The sequence below is a fragment of the Sciurus vulgaris genome (assembly GCF_902686455.1).
Source record: "Sciurus vulgaris genome assembly, chromosome: 1".
In the NCBI taxonomy this organism is placed as follows: Eukaryota; Metazoa; Chordata; class Mammalia; order Rodentia; family Sciuridae; genus Sciurus; species Sciurus vulgaris.
The window spans coordinates 2,104,481-2,122,492 of NC_136461.1; the positions used below are offsets into that span (position 1 = coordinate 2,104,481).

The 18,012-nt window shown below is 62.6% G+C and overlaps 1 protein-coding gene and 1 long non-coding RNA gene across 10 annotated transcripts in view; both read right to left on the reverse strand.

The window, feature by feature from the left end:
* Positions 1-18,012, reverse strand: part of MEGF6 (multiple EGF like domains 6) — a 93,648-nt gene that overhangs the window by 16,086 nt on the left and 59,550 nt on the right. For 7 of the 8 annotated variants that reach the window (XM_079148929.1, XM_079148927.1, XM_079148928.1 and 4 more), the window contains 9 exons: positions 13,041-13,163; positions 5,589-5,714; positions 4,229-4,351; positions 3,211-3,333; positions 2,924-3,061; positions 1,569-1,688; positions 1,050-1,172; positions 620-787; positions 148-279 (listed from right to left, as the gene is read on the reverse strand). In XM_079148929.1, the coding sequence (XP_079005055.1) occupies positions 148-279; positions 620-787; positions 1,050-1,172; positions 1,569-1,688; positions 2,924-3,061; positions 3,211-3,333; positions 4,229-4,351; positions 5,589-5,714; positions 13,041-13,163 (1,176 nt within the window). The remainder of the gene's footprint in view (positions 1-147; positions 280-619; positions 788-1,049; positions 1,173-1,568; positions 1,689-2,923; positions 3,062-3,210; positions 3,334-4,228; positions 4,352-5,588; positions 5,715-13,040; positions 13,164-18,012) is intronic. The other variant, XM_079148930.1, reaches the window with a different exon arrangement.
* LOC306666943 lies at positions 1,700-2,914 on the reverse strand. 2 transcript variants are annotated; one of them, XR_013765430.1, is made up of 3 exons: positions 2,223-2,914; positions 2,061-2,174; positions 1,700-1,999 (listed from the first exon to the last, which is right to left on the reverse strand). It is a non-coding gene; the product is annotated as an uncharacterized lncRNA (long non-coding RNA). The 2 variants fall into 2 exon arrangements; XR_013765431.1 differs by having other exon boundaries at positions 1,700-1,920; positions 2,000-2,174.

The window sequence follows — 18,012 nt, forward strand, 5'->3', positions numbered from 1 at the left end:
AACTTATCAAAGGAATGACGAACACGTGGACGGACAGATGCACTCGAGCTCCCTGCCCGGGGCTCCGGCAGGGAACACCAAACGGGCTGTTCCCAGTCCCCGCTCAGAGGCCTCTGCCCAGCGCCCAGGCCCTGCCCATGGCCTCACTCTCATTGCAGACGAGCCCGGTCCAGCCCTCGGGGCAGTCGCAGCCATCCAGGCCTGGGCGGCAGGTCCCTCCGTTCCTGCAGTCATGGCAGGACAGGCTGCAGTCCTGGCCGAACGTGGCACCCAGGCAGACTGGGGAAGACAGAGCAGGGCTCAGCGCCTGGCCCAGCCTCACGCCCAGCCCAGGCTTGTCAGGCAGAGCGGAGGCCCTCAGGCCCTGGGGCCAGGGAAGAGGACACAGGCAGGTCCGTAGCCTGTGAGGACCCAGGAGCGTGAGGGGGGTGAGGCCAGGAAGGGCCGCACTGGGAGCCGGGGGCCCGACGGAGCCCCGGGCTGGCTGTGCAAACTGCGTGCGTGGCTCCACCTCTCTGGGCCACTGCAGGTTCCGTCCTTAGGCCCAAGACCGCACAATGGTGATGGCGGCCTGGCCAGCTGTCCCTGAGGCAGGCGCTCCAAGACCTGGCCACCTCACCAAACTTCTCTGTGAGCGTGTGTTCTCCCCGCAGCTCCGCCTCCTCCTCCTCGGCTCCATAGTCGTCCTGCAGGGGCCGCGGCAGCCCGTCCCTCAGCACCGCGACGTGGGGCAGGGGCCGCACGAAGGGCAGCTGGCCTTCCAGGTCCACCGTGGGCTCCTCCAGGGCTGGGGAGGGACACAGAGGCCCATAGCCCTGACTGCCCTCTGCTCTCCCCAGGGACAACATGTGTTGGGTGTGGCCCTTCCCTCACCTGGTCAGGGCCAACGCTAGACCCCAGACTCCCCAGGCGTGAGGAGAGCCCTGTGTGGCCAGCTCCCCTTCCCCATGGTGGGCCATGCACGCCCAGCAGATGAGGTGTGGGGCCAGCCGCAGTGGCACAGGGCCACCAGGAGTAGACCCGAAAAGGCAGGAGCCAGAGGGACTCACGGGTGCAGCCCCTGTGGTCCTCGTCCAGTCGGTGGCCAGCCTCACAGGAGCACCGGAAGGAGCCGGCCAGGTTGGTGCAGTGGTGCTCACAGCCAGCATGGCCGGAGGCGCACTCGTCCACGTCTGAGGGAAAACGGGGCCACTCGGGCTGTGCTCCGGGGTCAGAACCCCAGGCCATGCCAGGCCTGGCTCCCTTGCTGGACAAAGGTGAGCAGCTCATCTCCTGAGCCAGCTGGTAAGACCTCCTCACAGACACAGCGGCCCCACCCCAGGGAGCAGCGACACGGACACCCGCCTCAGGGAGGCCAGCTGGGAGGGAAACTCAGGGCGCAGCCCAGGACTGCGGGTCCCGCCCCTTGAGTGGCCAGTGACCACTGGCCAGAGGGAGGGAAGGGGCAGGTCAGCATGGCCCTGCATACAGCTGGCACTCAATGGATGCCCAGAGGCAGAGCACAAAGCAGGCCGACTCCACATCGCCGTGGGGAGCCAGGTGCCCTGTCCTCCCCAGCAGGGGCTCACCCTCGCAGCTGCAGCCGTCAGCACCAAGCCTGTAGCCAGCGTAGCAGCCACACTCGTACCCACCAGGGCTGTTGGCACACACCTGCTGGCAGCACGGGGCGTCGGCACAGTCGTCAACGTCTGCAGAGCACACGGCAGGCCACTGGCACCCAGGCGCCTGCACGCACCTGCCCCCACAGCCGCGCAGCACCCGGCAGTCACACGGCCCGCATCACACCACCCATGCCCAACCACATACACCTGCAGCCTCGTGCCCTCCAACAACTGCACACACAGTCAGCTGCACACACCTGCAACACTCACACCACCACATGCCTGCACCCAGCTGCACACACTGCAAGCAATCACACACCTGCCCTGCACACACATGCACACAATCACACACATGCACACAATCACACGCATACACATACATGCACACAATCACACACCTGCCCTGCACACACATGCACACAATCACACACATGCACATAATCACATGCATACACATACATGCACACACTCACACACCTGCACAGGATCACACACATGCACATGATCACACACCTACACACTATCACACACCTGCACACAATCACACATGGACATACACATGCAATCACACACCTGCACATGATCACACACCTGCACATGATCACACACCTGCACACACACATGCAATCACACACCTGCACACAATCACACACAAGCATACACACACACACATGCAACCCACACCTGCACACAATCACACACCTGCACAAGAACACACCTGCACACGATTGCACACATACACACATATGCACACAATCACACACCTACACATGATCACATACATGCACATGATCACACACATGCACACAATCACACACCTGCACACGATCATACACCTGCACATGATCACACACATGCAAATGATTGCACAGCTGCACACAATCACACACCTGCACATGATCACACACATGCAAATGATCGCACACTTGCACACAATCACACACCTGCACAGGATCACACACATGCACACGATCACACACCTGCACACACACATGCACAGGATCACACACACGCATATGATCACACACACGCACATGATCACACACACCTGTAATCAACCACACACAACCACACACATGGAGCACATTTCACAGCAGGGCCACAGGTGGGGCCAAAGTGTCTGACAGGTGGTGCCCTGCAGGCAGCCAGGTCCTCTGCACTGTGATGCTGCCTCTCCTGGTCAGCCTGCCCTGGCCTGGCCCAGGCAGCAGGGAGGACTCGGGAGCAGAGGAAGCCTCAGTCCCGGCATCACCCAGCCCCAGGAGACACAGAATGCTGGTGTCCAGGGGCAGGTGGCGTGCCCTGGACGGAACCGCTCGCACCAATGCAGGTCTTCTGGTCCTCGTCCAGCTCATAGCCCTGGGGACAGGTGCAGAGGGGCCCTGCGCTGGTGTGGGAGCAGCCGTGGGAGCAGCCACCGTGGCCCGCCTCGCAGCTGTTCACGATCTCCATCTCGATCCCTGCGACAGGAAGGGCCAGCCAGCGTGGGATGGGGCCAGGAATCCAGGGCCACCCATGGACCTCAGAGCATAGCGGATGCAAGCCCCAGGGTCCTGGGGAGCTGGCAGCCACCCTTGGCACCCCAGCCGGCCACTCACTGCCCACTCACGGTAGCACTGCCGGCCATCGGCACCCAGTTCATAGCCTGTGTGGCACACGCATTTGAAGGACCCCTGAGTGTTGAGACAGCCGTGGGCACACTGGGCCAGCCCCGAGGCACATTCGTCCACGTCTGGAGGGCAGAGACGGAGGGCAGGGCTCGCGGAAGATGCCTTTCACCCCCCTTTCAACATCGGGAGAAAGCTCGTGACTGCTGGCCCCCGGGCACAGTCATGCTGGCCTGCGGCCACACATGAGAGTCGGGACCAAATTCCCTGTCCCAGGGGCTGCCACAGTCACACCCTGGCAGATTCCTCAGATGACACTGACCCTGAGCTGGGCGCACACAGCCTGCTGCAGCCCCCTGCACCCAGAGTGACAGGTCAACGTCACTCCAGTAGTGACTTCCTGATGCAGATGGTGTGCAGAAGCACTGGCCTTCCAGACTCTTTGGGCACCTGGCCATCTGGCAGGACACCTTGGAAACTGACCACGACCTCTCTGGACACCCCTTGACTTGTCACTCGCCCAAGGGTCACTGGTCCAAGGACAGCCCCCATGCACCACGCACCACAGGGCTGCTCTTCCCAGCCTTGCTATCTACAGGCAAGAGCCAGGGACATCCAGACACCCAGGGATGTGGTCCAGCACAGGCGCAGCAGGGTTCTGACCTGACACTAAGTGCCATTTATCAACCCCAGAGAAACAGCACCAGGGAGCGGACGTCGGGGTTCTGCCGGGGCTCCTCCGGTGACCCGGACACTCCCTCTTCCCCGTTCCTAACGGCAGGTTCTGCTGCCTGCTACACGTAGCAATCCGAAATAAAAGGAAGACCTCGGCTGTCTCCCTGACTCCCCCAGAACAGCGCTCGCTGGAGGCCGCTCCTTGGGTGCTCCCCACCCGACCTCCCACCCACTCCAGGGAGAGGAGACCCAGCGGGATCTGGGCGGCCCAAGGTGGTGAGGTGAGCCACCTATTGGGGGACACTGCAGTGGTATGGGTGGGCGGAGCATGTGCGGGAGTCCCACCTTCACAGGCCTTGCGGTCTGCAGCCAGCTGGTAACCTGCGTGGCATCCACAGTGGGCATGGCCCCGGAGCACCTGGCACGTGTGCATGCAGCCGCCACGCCCATCCGCACACGGGTCTCTCCCTGCAGTGTGGACCCAGACAGATGGAGTGGGAAGGGATTAGGGTGGGGAGATGGCCTCTCCTGAGGCCCTGGCCAGCACTCCTGTCCCCCCCACTCCCGCCTGGGCTAAAGGTCCCCCCAGATGCAGGAAGCCCAGGACCCTGGAGAGGACCCTACGGCCTCAGGACAGGTCAGGACTCCCCTGGGCATCCACGGAAGACTAGCTGCTTGCACCCCATGAATACCCAGGAAAGAAGCCTTAGGATCCCGGATCCAGTGGAACACCAGGAAGCTCTGAGGCCCAACAAGACAAGGGCCTCCAGCAGGGGCTGGCCAACCCCGACCTGCTCAGCGGGGACTGGCCAGCTCCTTGCAAACTCTTGTCTTAGAGGTGCTAAAGCAGATACCAGGGCTGTGGCCCCCAGCTTGGTGACACCCCCAGCCCTGTGACCCCCAACCCTATGACAATCAGCCCTGTGACCCCCAGCCCTGTGACAATCAGCCCTGTGACACCCAACCCTGTGACAACCAGCCCTGTGACCCCCAGCCCTGTGACAATCAGCCCTGTGACCCCCAGCCCTGTGACAATCAGCTCTGTGACCCCTGCCCGTCACACCCCCAACCCTATGACAATCAGCTCTGTGACCCCTGCCCCCGTCACACCCCCAGCCCTGTGACAATCAGCTCTGTGACCCCAGCCCTGTGACCCCCCCAACCCTGTGACCCCCATCACTGGGACACCCTAGCTCTTGTGACCCCCAGCCCTATAACACCCCAGTCCTGTGACCCCCGCCCCATGACGCTCGGTCCCAGGACCCCATTCCACCTGTCTCCAGGCTGGCCTTGGACCCTTGAGCCCACACTCACTTCCTGCCCTGCAAGGGAAGCCGGGGGCTGGGGCAGCGGCACCTGCCCACTCCTGTTTCCACATCCGGGACTCTCAAAGCTCCCTCCTCTTGCATAGCAGCTCCGAGGTCCCAGGGCCACAGGTTAATGGGGCCTGACTGCCTCTTCTGCACAAGGCTCGGGCCCCAGGCGGGCATCCAGGGAGCTGGGGGCCATCCCTACACTGGCTTCCTGCCCCTGGATGGGCAACCCCAGAGCAGAGCCCCACTCCCACGTCCTCCCTCCAAGACCAGGTTCCAGCCCAGCCGCCAGGTCCAGGGCCACCTCCAGCCTCTGCCTTGCTCTGAGCACAGGCCTCGGGCCCCAGGCAGGTCTGTGGGCACCCTGCACCCTCCAGGACGGTGGCACTCACGGACACAGCGCCTGCCGTCCTCCTGGAGCTGGAAGTCAGGCCGGCACTGGCAGCGGTGCCGTGTCACTGTGAGCTGGACACACTGGTGCTGGCAGCCGCCATTGCCCAGGGCACAGGAGTTGACAGCTAGGGACACAGAAAGGAGCCCAAGTCAGCTCAGGAGGACAGCTGCCCAAGACCTGACCCCAGGCTGGATGTGGGGGCCGCCTTCTGCAGCCTCTAGCCGCTCTGCCTTTCTGTCATTGTCCTGAATCAGGGGCCTTGGGAGCAGATGTGACTGGCTCACAGGCCTGACTTGGAGCTGTTGGCCACCTACAGGTCTGGAGGACGGTAGCCATTGCTCAGAACCCTCCAGTCCTGGTCCTCCTGAGGCACTGTGGACAGTCCAGCATCAACAGAGTCCCTGTCCCCACAGCAGAGAACGCAAAGCATCCGGTCCCTCTGAGAAGCCCAAGTGTGCAGGCTGGGCCTGGAACAGCCACATGCTCCCTGGAGGAGGGGGCAGCCTGGCCAGGGTGGTGGAGGGGCCAGTGTAGAGCTCCTGTGGATGGCCACCAACTCCTGGGACCAGAGCAGCTCCCTCCCACCCTGGCAGGGCCACGCCTCATTTGAGCCGGATCACAGTGCCCAGACCTCTGAAGCCACAGGATGGCCCCAGGGGAGGCCAGGAGGCACAGGCTTCCTCGAAGTCCTTCAGACTGGAACCCCACAGGCCCTGAGGGACAGTCGGCCTGGTGGAGAGCTGTGCCGCCCACCAAGGACTGGCAGGAGTGGCCTTGGCCAGCCCGGGTGGGCACGGCGCCTCCACCAGGAGCAGCAGCCAGTGCCTCGGTGCGGATTTGGTTACAGCTGAGCCTCTGGCAATCGCCTGGTGGTTAGGGAGGGACTGGCCCCAAGCTCAGGAGGGAAACCACAGCGATGTGCTGCTCCCGCGTGGTGAGACTGCCTCCCCCTCGCTGGCCGGGCCAACGAGCCCCGTGACCAAAGGCTTCACCCCATGGTGCTGCCTGGGGGGAGGGGGCAGCGGGCCTGGCCCGTGTTGAGGGATGCAGTGACTGTCACTGCGTACAGGTTTGGGGTCCGGGGCTGGCACCACGGAGGAGCAGGCGCTGGAGGCCAAGGCAGCATGGGGCCAGTGAGCTGGCGGCCAAAGCCAAGCCTCCCCCTGGAGAAAGCACGCTCAAAACCACAGAACTGCCGTCTCCCCACGGGCGTGCCGGCGGCAAGCACGTGCTGAGGGTCCCCCACCACATGCTCCCTGGGCAAAGCCGGCTGCAGGGGAGGCCGCTGGCACCTGTGGCCATGGCACGCTCCAGCCAGGCGGAGCTGCAGCACTCTGCAGATGGAGGCGAGTCTCTGCTGCGGCCCCTCCCCCGCCCAGCCAACCTCACCTCTCCAGCTCTGCTCAGCCCCTGGCCCTGCCTTCAGGCTCCCGAGCACACGGCCTGAGCTGGCCCCACATTCCTGGGGACTCTGTTCATCTGTGTTCACCACACCAACTGCACCCCTCCTCGGGAGCATAATGGGAACCAGACGTGTCTGGCAGACCGGCAGGCAGACCGGCAGGCAGACGGGCAGGCACAGAGGGCCAGAGGCTGCAGGCAAGCAGGGAGCAGGCACCAAGGATGACGAGGCCCCGGGGGCTGTGGCAAGACTGGAAGGGGCTTCCCCTCACTGCCCCCAGATGGGCACAGCCCCTGAGTTGGGCCAGGGATGAGCCCAGTAGGGGCGGACATGGGGGAGGGTCCCTGTGCAGCCCACACCCTCAGAGCCTGTCCTCTAGTTCTCTGCTGCACAGAATTGTGACATCCCAGATGCTCTCAAGCTGTGCACACCAGGGAGCCACGCCAGTGTCTCGTCCTGTGTGGGGGATTCCTGGAACACTGAGAGAGGCAGATTCTCAGGACTGGGCCTGCAGCATCCAGGAGGCCAGCCTGTGGGGCAGTCTGGCCATGAGACCCAGCCGTGGAGCACACGGCCCAGGAATCCCGCGCCAGCCACAGCCAAAGCCTCAGACCGAGCTCAGACCTGAGGCAAAGCTGGGTGTGTTCATCAGAAAGAGGGGATCGGGGACTGGCCTCGGGGCTCCGGCCCTCTGCCTCCCTGTGCATAGGCCCGCTTCCCTCCTCTTCTGCACTGTGGAAGTGGGTTTTCCCCAAGGAAAGTGCACACAGCGGGATCTGTACGCGGTGGGAGCAGGCCTGTGCAGCTCTGCTTGGCCTGCCCAGGTCTGTCCCTCCACGCTGGGCCTGCCCTGCTGGGGCCTGGCTTAGGTCCCTGACCACTTCCAGAAAAGACACAAGTGACTACAGGAGGGACACGGTGTGTTAGGGACTTGATGTGGGTCCCCCAAAACGCATACATCGAAGGCCTAAGCCCCAATGTGACCACAATTGGAGATGGTCTCCCCAGAGGTGAGGAAGGTGGAATGAGGCGTGTAGATTTGCCAGCACCTTCACCTCTGCCCTCCAGCCCCCACGATGGCGAGAACATGGACCTCCGCTGTGTAGGTCACCCAGTACATAGTCACGGCAGTCACACCGACTAATGTTCCCGGACTCCCAGTTTGCAGATTGGAGGCACTGTGCCCCGGCCAGGGTGCCACAGGACCTAAGAGTCAGGCTGCAAATCCACCCCTGCCAGCAGGAGCCACCACCTAGGGGACGTGTGGGGCCCCCACCCCTGCAAAGGGAAGTGGGGCATCATCGAGCTGGAGCAAACTGGACACGCTATAGGACATGCTTCCTATAGGGCCGAGGACCTGTTCCAGCTCGTCTGGGTGAAGGGCACTGTTCCAGTACCAGGCGTCTCAGCAGGCGGGGCTGTCCACGGTGCATGAGGGGCAGCTCCACTGGCAAGGTCTAGGCCTCCAGGCCACCCAGAGCTGGCCACCACGGGCCACACCACAGGAGCTCCTGCCTGAGCATGCCGTGCCCACAGCTTGCTCTGCTGGAGCCCCCGACCCAGCCCTGTGGTTTGGGACTGACCTGAGGGCAGTTCTGGTCCTCACTGGAGTCATGAGGTTCTGGAGTCACTACCCTCAAGGGGTGTGGTCTCCGGGTCCAGAGAAGCCCCACCACCCGGCCACCCCAGCCCTTCCTTCTAGGAAGCCCTCCACTGGGGACAAAGCCGGGAAGGCAGGATAGGAGGGGCATTCGACCCACCTGCCTGTGGGCAGCTCCCTGCCCTCTGAAAGGAGCCTAGGCGGGTGGCACCAGCGGCCCTGCTACTTATGCCCTCCCTCCCCTTTTCTTTCTTTTCTTCATTTGTGAAAGTCTGGTTTGTCATTTAGATCAATCCTTGGTCTCATCCAACAGATAAGAAGTTCCTGGGGACAGGTCACGTCCATTGGTAAGACTGTGCCCCACCGCCAGAGCAGCACCTGGCGTTGAGGGACGCTGCAGGCCCTATGGCCAGCCCTCTTAGCCTCCCCCCACTCCCTGGCCTCGCTGGGCTTGCTGACTCAGGTCTCCCCGGGTGCCCCCTCAGCTGCACCCCCAGACCTGGTGCTGACCTTCCTCATCCATTCTGCACCCAGCCCAGGGCCTAGAGCCTCTGGCCCTGGCCTCACTGAATGGGGTGAATGGGGGTGGGGCCATTCCATGCCTGGCCCCTGCACCAGGCACCCCTCCTCTGCCTCGGCTGTACCACTGGGGTCACAGACTTGGCAAGGCCTGGGCAGGGGCCCAGCATGCAGGCAAGGGCCCAGCATGCAGGCAAGAGCCCAGGTGGTCTCGCAAGATGGCGGACCAGAGTTCCACGGAGTCAGACACTGCCCTTCCCTCCAGGCCAGGCCTCATGCAGACCCTGAGGCCGGGAAGCTCGACCCCGGGTGCAAGGGCAGCACAGCCAGAGCTCCGCCTGCGGCCTGTGGGCGGGTCCTGCAATGAGCCTGCTGTCTCACCCTTGGCTTTGCCCAAGCCCGTGACGCTGCCGGTAGCAGCCTTGGGGGCTGAGGAGTGTCCCCAAGGCCTTGCCTCCAAGAAGGAGCCGGGGGGTGGGCTGCAGGGCCTGTGCAGCCCCACAACATCCTCACAGGATGACCCGGGCCTGGGGAGGGAGGGCTTGGCCTGAGGTCTGTGCAGGAGTGGCAGAGCCAGGTGGAAAGCAAATCCCGTCTCCCCCAGCCGTGCACACACTGGACACATCTGACTCTGGGGTTGGGGACACAGGATGGGGCAGCCAGGCCACCAGGGGTATGCATGCTGATAGCAGAACCCTCCTCAAGGGTGTCAATCCCAAAGTCTGGCAGGCGTGAGGCCGAGAGGAGGAGGAGGAGGATGTGGCACCTAGCAGGGCCCCCTACAGGTTGAGCCAGTGACATCTGTGGATACTCAGATTGGCCCCATGCATACCGCTCAACACAGGAGACATGAGGAAGTCACGTCGAGGCCAGAGTCCAGAGACCCTGGGACTACCCAGCAGGTAGCATGCCGGCTCATGCACAGAGGCAGAGGGGTCTCCAAGCTACGTGTTAAAGATCTGGGGCTGTTTTGCACACTGTGCTCTGCAAGATGTCATGGAAACAAGAGTGACAGACTGTCAGCCAAACCACCCGGGCCCCCTTCCCGTCGCCGGGGAGAGAAGGCGCTGGCTCGGGCCCCTGCGGGTGGAAAGCCTGGACCAGCATTTGGGCTTGGCTGGGCCCCCGCTCTCCCTGCCCCCCTTGCCCCAGAAATCGGGCACCCCAGGAGGCACCCCGGGCAACACAGCACCCCAGGACATGGGCTCCTGGGGCTGGAACAAGGTGCTCACCGTGACAGGGCCAACTAGCAAGTCCTTGTAAACTTCTGTTATTGAGAATGGAAGCGGAAACCTTTTGTGCTCTTTCCATAAAACCATCTGGAAGCAGGCACGCAGGCGCTCCTGCGTTTCCTGTCCTCTGTCCTCTCCCTCCCTGCCTCGGAGGTAAGTTGAGTTGCGTTCCAAGCCCCCTCAAAGGCCACCTCCTGAAGTCTTCCCAGATCACTCGGCCCTGGAGGGGCCTCCACCCGAGAGTTCCCCTTTGGTACCACAGGAAGATGGTCAGAGCCCTCGGGCACCTTCCACCCCCACCTCTACAATCCCCACTCTGAGCTGCTGGCAGGAGGGGACATCTAGGACATCAGGGCCTGGGCTAGGGGTGAGCTCCTACCCGCTGCCAAAGCCCCAGGAGAGCCCACAGTACCCCTTGCCAGGAGGGGCCTGCTGCCGCAGCTGAGCTCCAGCTGTGTAGCCTGCCGGCAGCTGGCCACAGGGAGGGCACGGCGCCTGTGCTAATTCTTCCGGTACAAGTCCACCGAGGACCTACTGCAGTGCAGGCAGAGGGTGCCACTGTGGACCAGATGGAGGCCCACAGCTCTGCCCCACACCCGGGAATCCTAGGGGACGGGAGGGCTGTGGAAGGCGAGGAAGCCTAGCCCCGTGCCCCGTGCCTGGGCAATGCCCTTCAGGACACAGGACAAGTCATGGCAGGAGACTCCCTGGCTCCTGCAAGGAAGTCCCCCATCCATGATCTGATTGTGCAGCCCGACCCCAGGCCAGCATCTCAGGACAAATGCAGCCAGGGGCACCAATACGAAGGGACTTGGAGACACCCCTGAAACTCCCAGAAGACCCCATGTCCACTCTGAAAGCTTCTCAGGCACCCACAGGGAATGCAGCTCCCGGTGGACCAAGGCCAGCGAACCCATGTGAACCCCAGACTCTCAGGAATTCCAGACACAGGAAACCCGCTGACAGCCAGATGTATGACTGCAGAGTGAGAGGCCACCACAGACTGGGACAAGTTCCATGTCCCAGGACACCCTGGGCAGGGGTCTGGATGCGTCCAGGCAGAGGTGGCTTGAGAACAGGGCTACTCTCACGAGTCCCAGGTCTTTACCGGGGCCTTGCCAAGAGATGAAGGAATTTCCCAGCTCAACGCGCCTGAGGCCATGAGGCCCGAGTCACCAGGGTGGTGCTTGTCAGGGGTGGGTGGCACCGTGCCTCGGGGGCCGGCCTGGGGAGCACCCACCAGTGCCCCTTAGCAGCGAGCAGGGTCCTCATTCTGCAGCCCTCAGACTCATGGCAGCAGGGACGTCCCATTGTACGAAGCTTCCACTAAACTACTTCCTGGGAGCCACAGACGGTTCAGCCCCAGGAATGGCTCAGAGAGCAGTGGGCAGGGGGCAGGCCAGGCTAGGGGCACGCTTTCTGGGCTGCCTGAGGCCAGCAGCTCACTCCAGCCCTCAGGTGCACCCCTCATTTCTGCATGTTAATGACGCCTCCCACCCTGGTCCTGCCCCTTCAGGAGCTTCTCAGTGAAGGCCACCCTCAGACAGTGGAAACCAAGACGAGAGTGAGTGTCCCGGCCCCAAGAGAGCATGGACCCAGCAGCGGGGGACCCCACACCAGACCCCAAAGGCCGCCCTTCTCTAGGGCAGGGGTGACATCTCCCTCCTAGAGCCTCTCTTCCAGGAGGCCTGGGGTGCCAGGGTGCCCAAGGCCACTGAGCCCTGCCAGGGCTCCCAGAAGCAGCAGCAGCCAGCCAGCTGGGCTCAGCCCGGCTCATCTGCCCAAAGCACGTCACAACATTCCCGCAGCTGCTTCTGCTCTCCCACCCAGGGCAGCTGCCTGGCTCCCAGAGCTTCGCCGGCACATGAGCTGTGGGGGGGGATGGCCCCCTGGGGACAGAGGGCCGCCAGCCACGCAGCAGCCGGGACCAGGAGGGAGGCTGCCCGGGCTCCACTCTGGGTCTCCAGGGTAGAAAGAAGCGGTGTCCCATTCAGTCCCCTAAAGGACAACCCCATGTGTCCCCTAGTGCAGGACAGGACAGCTCTTCCAGCAGACCCCTGGGTAGCACCCCCTTCACCAGCAGCTCCTGGCCCTCCCCCCTACCCCCAGTGCTGAAAGCCAGTCTGTGACCTCAGGTGTCACTGAGCTCAGGAGACAATGCAGAGGACCCCGCGAGCCCAGGGGCTCACCCCTCCTCCCCACCCACCAGCTTCACAGGCCAGGAGTGGCCTCACGTGCCTGCTTTCCTGCTGGGCCCAGGCAGCCTCCCCACCCCACCAGCCTGAGGACCCCGGATTCTGAGGGCAGCACAGCCTGGCCCGCATCCCTGCTGACTGACCACCACAGACAGCCTCAGCCTTCCCACGGAACTGGCATGGCTGCGGAGGGTGTGCAGCCTGGGGTCTCGGGACCCGGGTGAGCAGCGCCTTGGGACACTCTTTCACCTGCCAGAGCCTGGCCTCCTCACCTCCCTGTGGGTGGAGCTGCCATGTCCCATAGCAGGACAGGGCCAGAATTTGGTGGCAGCACCGAACTGCTATGGTGACAGCTGAGGCCATGAGGCCACACCCAGTGTGAGCCCAGTCAGGCCTCAGGCCCTGGGCAGGGGCAGGGGCCTGGCCTTCCCCAGACCTGGCACACCCAGGAGCACCAGGTGGCTGAGGCCAGGGCTCCACAGGGGCTTCAGGTAACACTTACCCAGACAGGTCCTGCCGTCAGTGTGGAGTCGGAAACCGGGCTTGCACTGGCAGAGGTAGGAGCCTGGGGTGTTGACACACCTGTGCTGGCAGCCACCGTTGTGAGCACGGCACTCGTCCACATCTGGGCAGGAAGGGGCAGGATCACCAGCCAGGTTCCCGTCAGGCCAGGCCACAACGGCCCTCCGAGCCCCAGCCTGTGCGTGTAGAGCCAGAGCGCAGAGGCAGGGCCTGTCCTCCCCGCCGGCTGGCATGTGTGGGCAGGAAGAGCTGCCACCTCTGGCCTGCTGAGATGTGGGGTGCAGCAGAGGGGAGCAGGCGGGGTGGGCACCCCAGCACCTCAAGGCTGAGCGCGGAGCACACGCTGTGCTCTGGAACCCAGATCCACACAACTCTTGGGGCGGCGCCAGCCACTCCACCGTGGCCCATGAGCCCAGAAGCTGATGACTCTCAAGATGCCCCCTGTCCCCACCAGGCTGGGGGGAAGCCAAAACAGAGCGGGTGGTGTCCTGGCTTAAGCGTGCCCAGCATACGTCCATCAGGAAACCTCAAAACACAGCCTGTGCTTTGCAGGTGAACTAAGGTAAGGATGGAGATGAGGTCATTCTGGGAACGGCTGGGTGGAGAAGGGGCAGAAATGCAGGGAGGAGCCACAGCAGCCACCAGGGGCTGAAAGAGGCAGGAAGGACCTGGCTCCTAAAGGCTTTGGGAATCCTGGACTCCAGGGTCTGACAAGCTGTCTTAAGCCACCTGGTATGCGGGGTTTTGTTACAACAGCCCCAGGACATGAATGCAGGGGAGTCAGACCTCACACCTTGCAGACAGGAGCCCCTGAAAGTGCCCCCAGAGCACCCTGGCCCCACAGGCCCTCCCACACCTTGGAGCAAACAGGCCCTCCAGTCCTGCCTCTGGCTGGGGCAGCACTTCTGGCGGGCTCAGACCTGGATCTCCTGGGGACAAAGGGACAGAAGCGGGGTGGGGGGAAGAGGGCAGCCCTGACTTCCACATGGGCTGACGGACGGGTCTCTGCTTCCCATGAGAACAGGGCAGCAGATGGCAGCTCGGGACAAGGGCTCCTTGCAGCTTTGTGCACCGCACGCCTGCTGCTCAATGCCCCTCACCCCAGCACCCAGCACCATGGCCATAAGGCAAGCAGGCAGGACAGGATGTAAACTGGAGGCTTGGGAACGACCCTTCCCTGAGGCCTTCTCCAGGGCTGGAGGCCAGGCCTCTGCATGGCTGGCCTCATCACCCACTTCAGGAAGGCTCAGACAACCAGAAGGCTCAGGACCTGGCCTCTGGCCCTTCCCTCCAGACTTACTTGTACCATGATGGGCTTCCAGGGAAGCCAGACAGGGAGGCAGATGGAACAGAGCACAGAACAGCGGGGTCACCCCCAACACCAGTGTGAGCACCTCCTGGTGGACCCCCTGCCCAGCCAGTGACCCCCTTAGTGCTAAGAATTCCAAAAAAATTCTCAGGGAGGCTCAAGAGTGGTACCCTCTGTAATTCCAGTGACTCAGGAAGCTGAGGCAGGAAGATCGCAAGTTGGAGGCCAGCCTCAGTAACTTAATGAGAATGGAAATAAAAACTTAAAAAAGGTCTGGGGATGTGGTTCAGTGATAGAGCACATCTGGGTTCAATCCCCAGCACCACAAAGGAAAAAAAAAGAGAAGAATTCCAGGAGAGCTCTCCTAGAGGTCCTGGGCCTCTGGACATGGTGGAGGCTTTGAAGTGCCAGCCGTACCCTGGGCACAGCTGAAGGGCAATGTTCTGGCAGAAAGGCCATGTAATACAGCTGACTGCCCAGGTGACGGAGCAGCTGCCCTGGGTAGGGATAGAAACAGGGCTCACAGAGCAGCAGACAGGAGACAGAAGCCCACACCTGTTCAGGCTAGGTGACCTTCACCAGCCAGCCTCACCAACCCGGACCAGTGACCCAGATCAGAGGAAGGGACAGGCAGCAAGGGCCACTGGAGTCAGTGCCAGACACACGCCCTGTGCATAAGCCACAGCTGGGTGGCTAGGGCCCCTGGGCCAGGCACAGCAGGCCCGACCTCTGCCCAGCCTCTGGAGGAAGAGAGGCGCCCGTGCTCAGCGGCCAGCGCTGCAGGATTTCCTCACGGAGCCAACGCCGGGAGAAAGTATGATATCCAGGGCAAGAGGGAGACCGCTGGCAGGGGCTGGCCCCAGAGCTGCCCGGACTGAGGGCTCTAATTCCACTCGACCCTCCAGCAGGTCCCAGTATCCACTGTGACCACCCAGGCCTTCCAGCACCCTCTACCTCCAATCTGCGGCCATCCCCATTCAAACACCAGCCTTGGAGTCTCCCACCCCAAACCCCAGCCATCTAAGCACGGTTGAGAAGGTGCTGAACCTAAAGCAGCGGCAGAGTGACAGTATCCCCAAGCCTGCACCAGGCCTGGCCACTCAGCAGGCTGCAGATGCTGCTGCCCACCCCCTCGGAACCTGCCTGGCCACCAGGAACAATCAGAGCGAGCCCCAGCAGGCCTGCATCTCTGCCTGGGATCTCCAGAGCCACCTGCTACACACACAGGCACTCTGGACAGAACACAGGGTCCCTCCTAAGCACAAGGCTGCCTACCAGGAAGTCAGAGGGAGGCCAGGACGAGTCTCAGGAAGCTTGAAAACAAAGGGCAAGTGGCCCCCATCAGGACCCTGGCTCATCTATGGGAGAGTCTATTGTGAGGGCAGGCAGTAGCACCCACCCCACACAGGGGGCTCAGGAGGAAGCCCCTTCCCCAGCCCGGATCCCTGAAAAGCTATGGTGAATCACACAGCACATGGCCAGGCATTCAATAGGTGCTTATTAAGAGCTGGCCAGCTCTGGAGGCTGTGCCTTCACCCAGCTCCTAGGACAGCATGAGGGAGGAAGTCAGCCTACACTCAGCCACAGGGTTCCAGAGGTTGCAAAGGCACCCAAGGCAAGGTCAGCAGGGCCCTCCACTGGCCCTCCACTCCCAGGCCTCCCTGCCCACACCCACCTGCACGTGACCAGCTAGCCTGCAGCCCTCCTGCAGCACAGACAGGAACACTCTGTCCAGCGTCCCACCCGGCACTCCCCTCTCCTAGCTCCAACTCCCTCCAGAAGCCCCAGCTCCCTCCTGAAGTACACAGACCTGGGTCTGCCAGGCACACAGGCCCTAGCTCCAAGCCCCTCCTGACCATGAAACTGCTGCCTGGGGGTTCAGAGCTGCCATGGCCAGGAACTGGAGTCCATGATGGGGCATGCAGGGCGCCCTGAAATACACATGACTTCTGGAACCGGAGTCAGCATGGGGACCAAGAAAGGCAATCCAAGGCTGGAGGAGTCTGGGGTCCCCATGGGCAGGGCACCTGGCCAGACAATTTGCTGGGGCCACACAGCTCTCAGAACCAGGCCTCTGTGAACTGAGCCAGTCCCCCTTACAGGAAGACAGATGGGCATCGGGTCAGCCAGGCAGGGCCCTCCACTGGCCCCACACTCTGTGGGCCCCGGCCTGACCCCTACCCCTTGCTTCCAAGGTGGACCAGCCCTGTGGCAGAGCAGAGCCATTCCCGGTTGCTAAGACTGCCCGTGGCTCTGGCCGCACCTGAGCAGCCGTAGCCTTTACATAGTGTGGGCTGCATGTAGCACAGGCCTGCCGTCCCACAGACTCAGGCTCAGCAGGGGGATAGAAAGTTTAAGGTCAAAAAGAAAAAGGCCTGGGGATGTGGCTCAGTGACAGGGTGCCCCAGGTTCAATACCTAGCATCAAGGAAAGGAAGACCAAAGAGCCTCATCCCCAGAACCTTACGGAGACTTTGCAGTCAGGACTAAGTGAACGATCTCAGTTGGCAGAACACCCTGGATTACCCAGGTGGGACAAAGCAATCAGGGACCCCAGGAGAGGGAAGGCAGGAAGGCTGAGCCAGCAAAGGGCCTGTGGCAACAAAAGTAGAGGCCAGAAAGACCAGAAGGCCTTTCTCTGTGGCTCTGAGGGTGGAGGAGGGCTCAGGATGTGAATGGCCACTACCCTTCCCTGCAGCCTCCAGAGGGACCAGCCCCGCCTGCCTTGATTTTAGCCCATTTTGGATGCTGACCTCAGAGTTTGTTGTTTTAGATCATCAAGTGTGGGGAAAACTGACGTTGCTGGAGGGATTCAGGGCCTCTGCAGAGCAGCAAAGTGCAAGCCCTGGAGACAGACCATCCAAGCTGGGGATCCACACTTCCCAAAGGTCAGAGCTGGGCAGACCTGCTGACCCCCACAATGAGGTCTGCTGTGTCCTGTCCAACGGCCAGGTTCCCAGGAGCTGTCTGCCCCCAGCACCTCATGAAGCTGGGCTCCCTCAGCTCTCTGGGCCCACAGGCCTGCACCCTAGGTCCCTACCACACTGCCTACACCCACACAGTGCATGGAGTCATGCTGAGCCCACAGAGGGATCATCCCTGAGGTGCCCCAGGGGCAGGGCTGACAGAGGGTGGGCACCTCGGCTCTGCAACTCCAGCAGGAACAACCTCCTGCAGCATGAGGGGCCTGAGCCCTGGTGGGCTGAGGAGCAAGGGCACACGGCCCTTCCCATGCTTACCTGTGACTCAGGATGGAGCTTCTCATTCCAGGCACAGGCTGGCCCAGGCACAAACCCACTCTGCCCCATCTCCCTGAGGAGCGGCCCCGGGAAAAGGCAGGGAAGCACCATCTGGAGGGGAACTGGTAGGGGTCCCTGAGCAGCCAGGCCAGGACTCCAGAGATGTCCTGTGGTCTTGCTGCAGCCCTCAGTGGCTGTAAGTGACTGGGGACTTGGCAGCCTCATGACAGGAGCAGTAGCACACACTGGCACATGGTGACATCGCTATGACAGCCCAGGCTGGCTCCCACAGGAGCTGGATGAGAACTTCACTGCCTGCCAAGCTGGGGCTGGCAGTGCCACAGGGAGCCCATGGCTGTGCTTTTGGGGGCCTGTGGGGCCTCCACCAACCCTCACCCAGGTGCT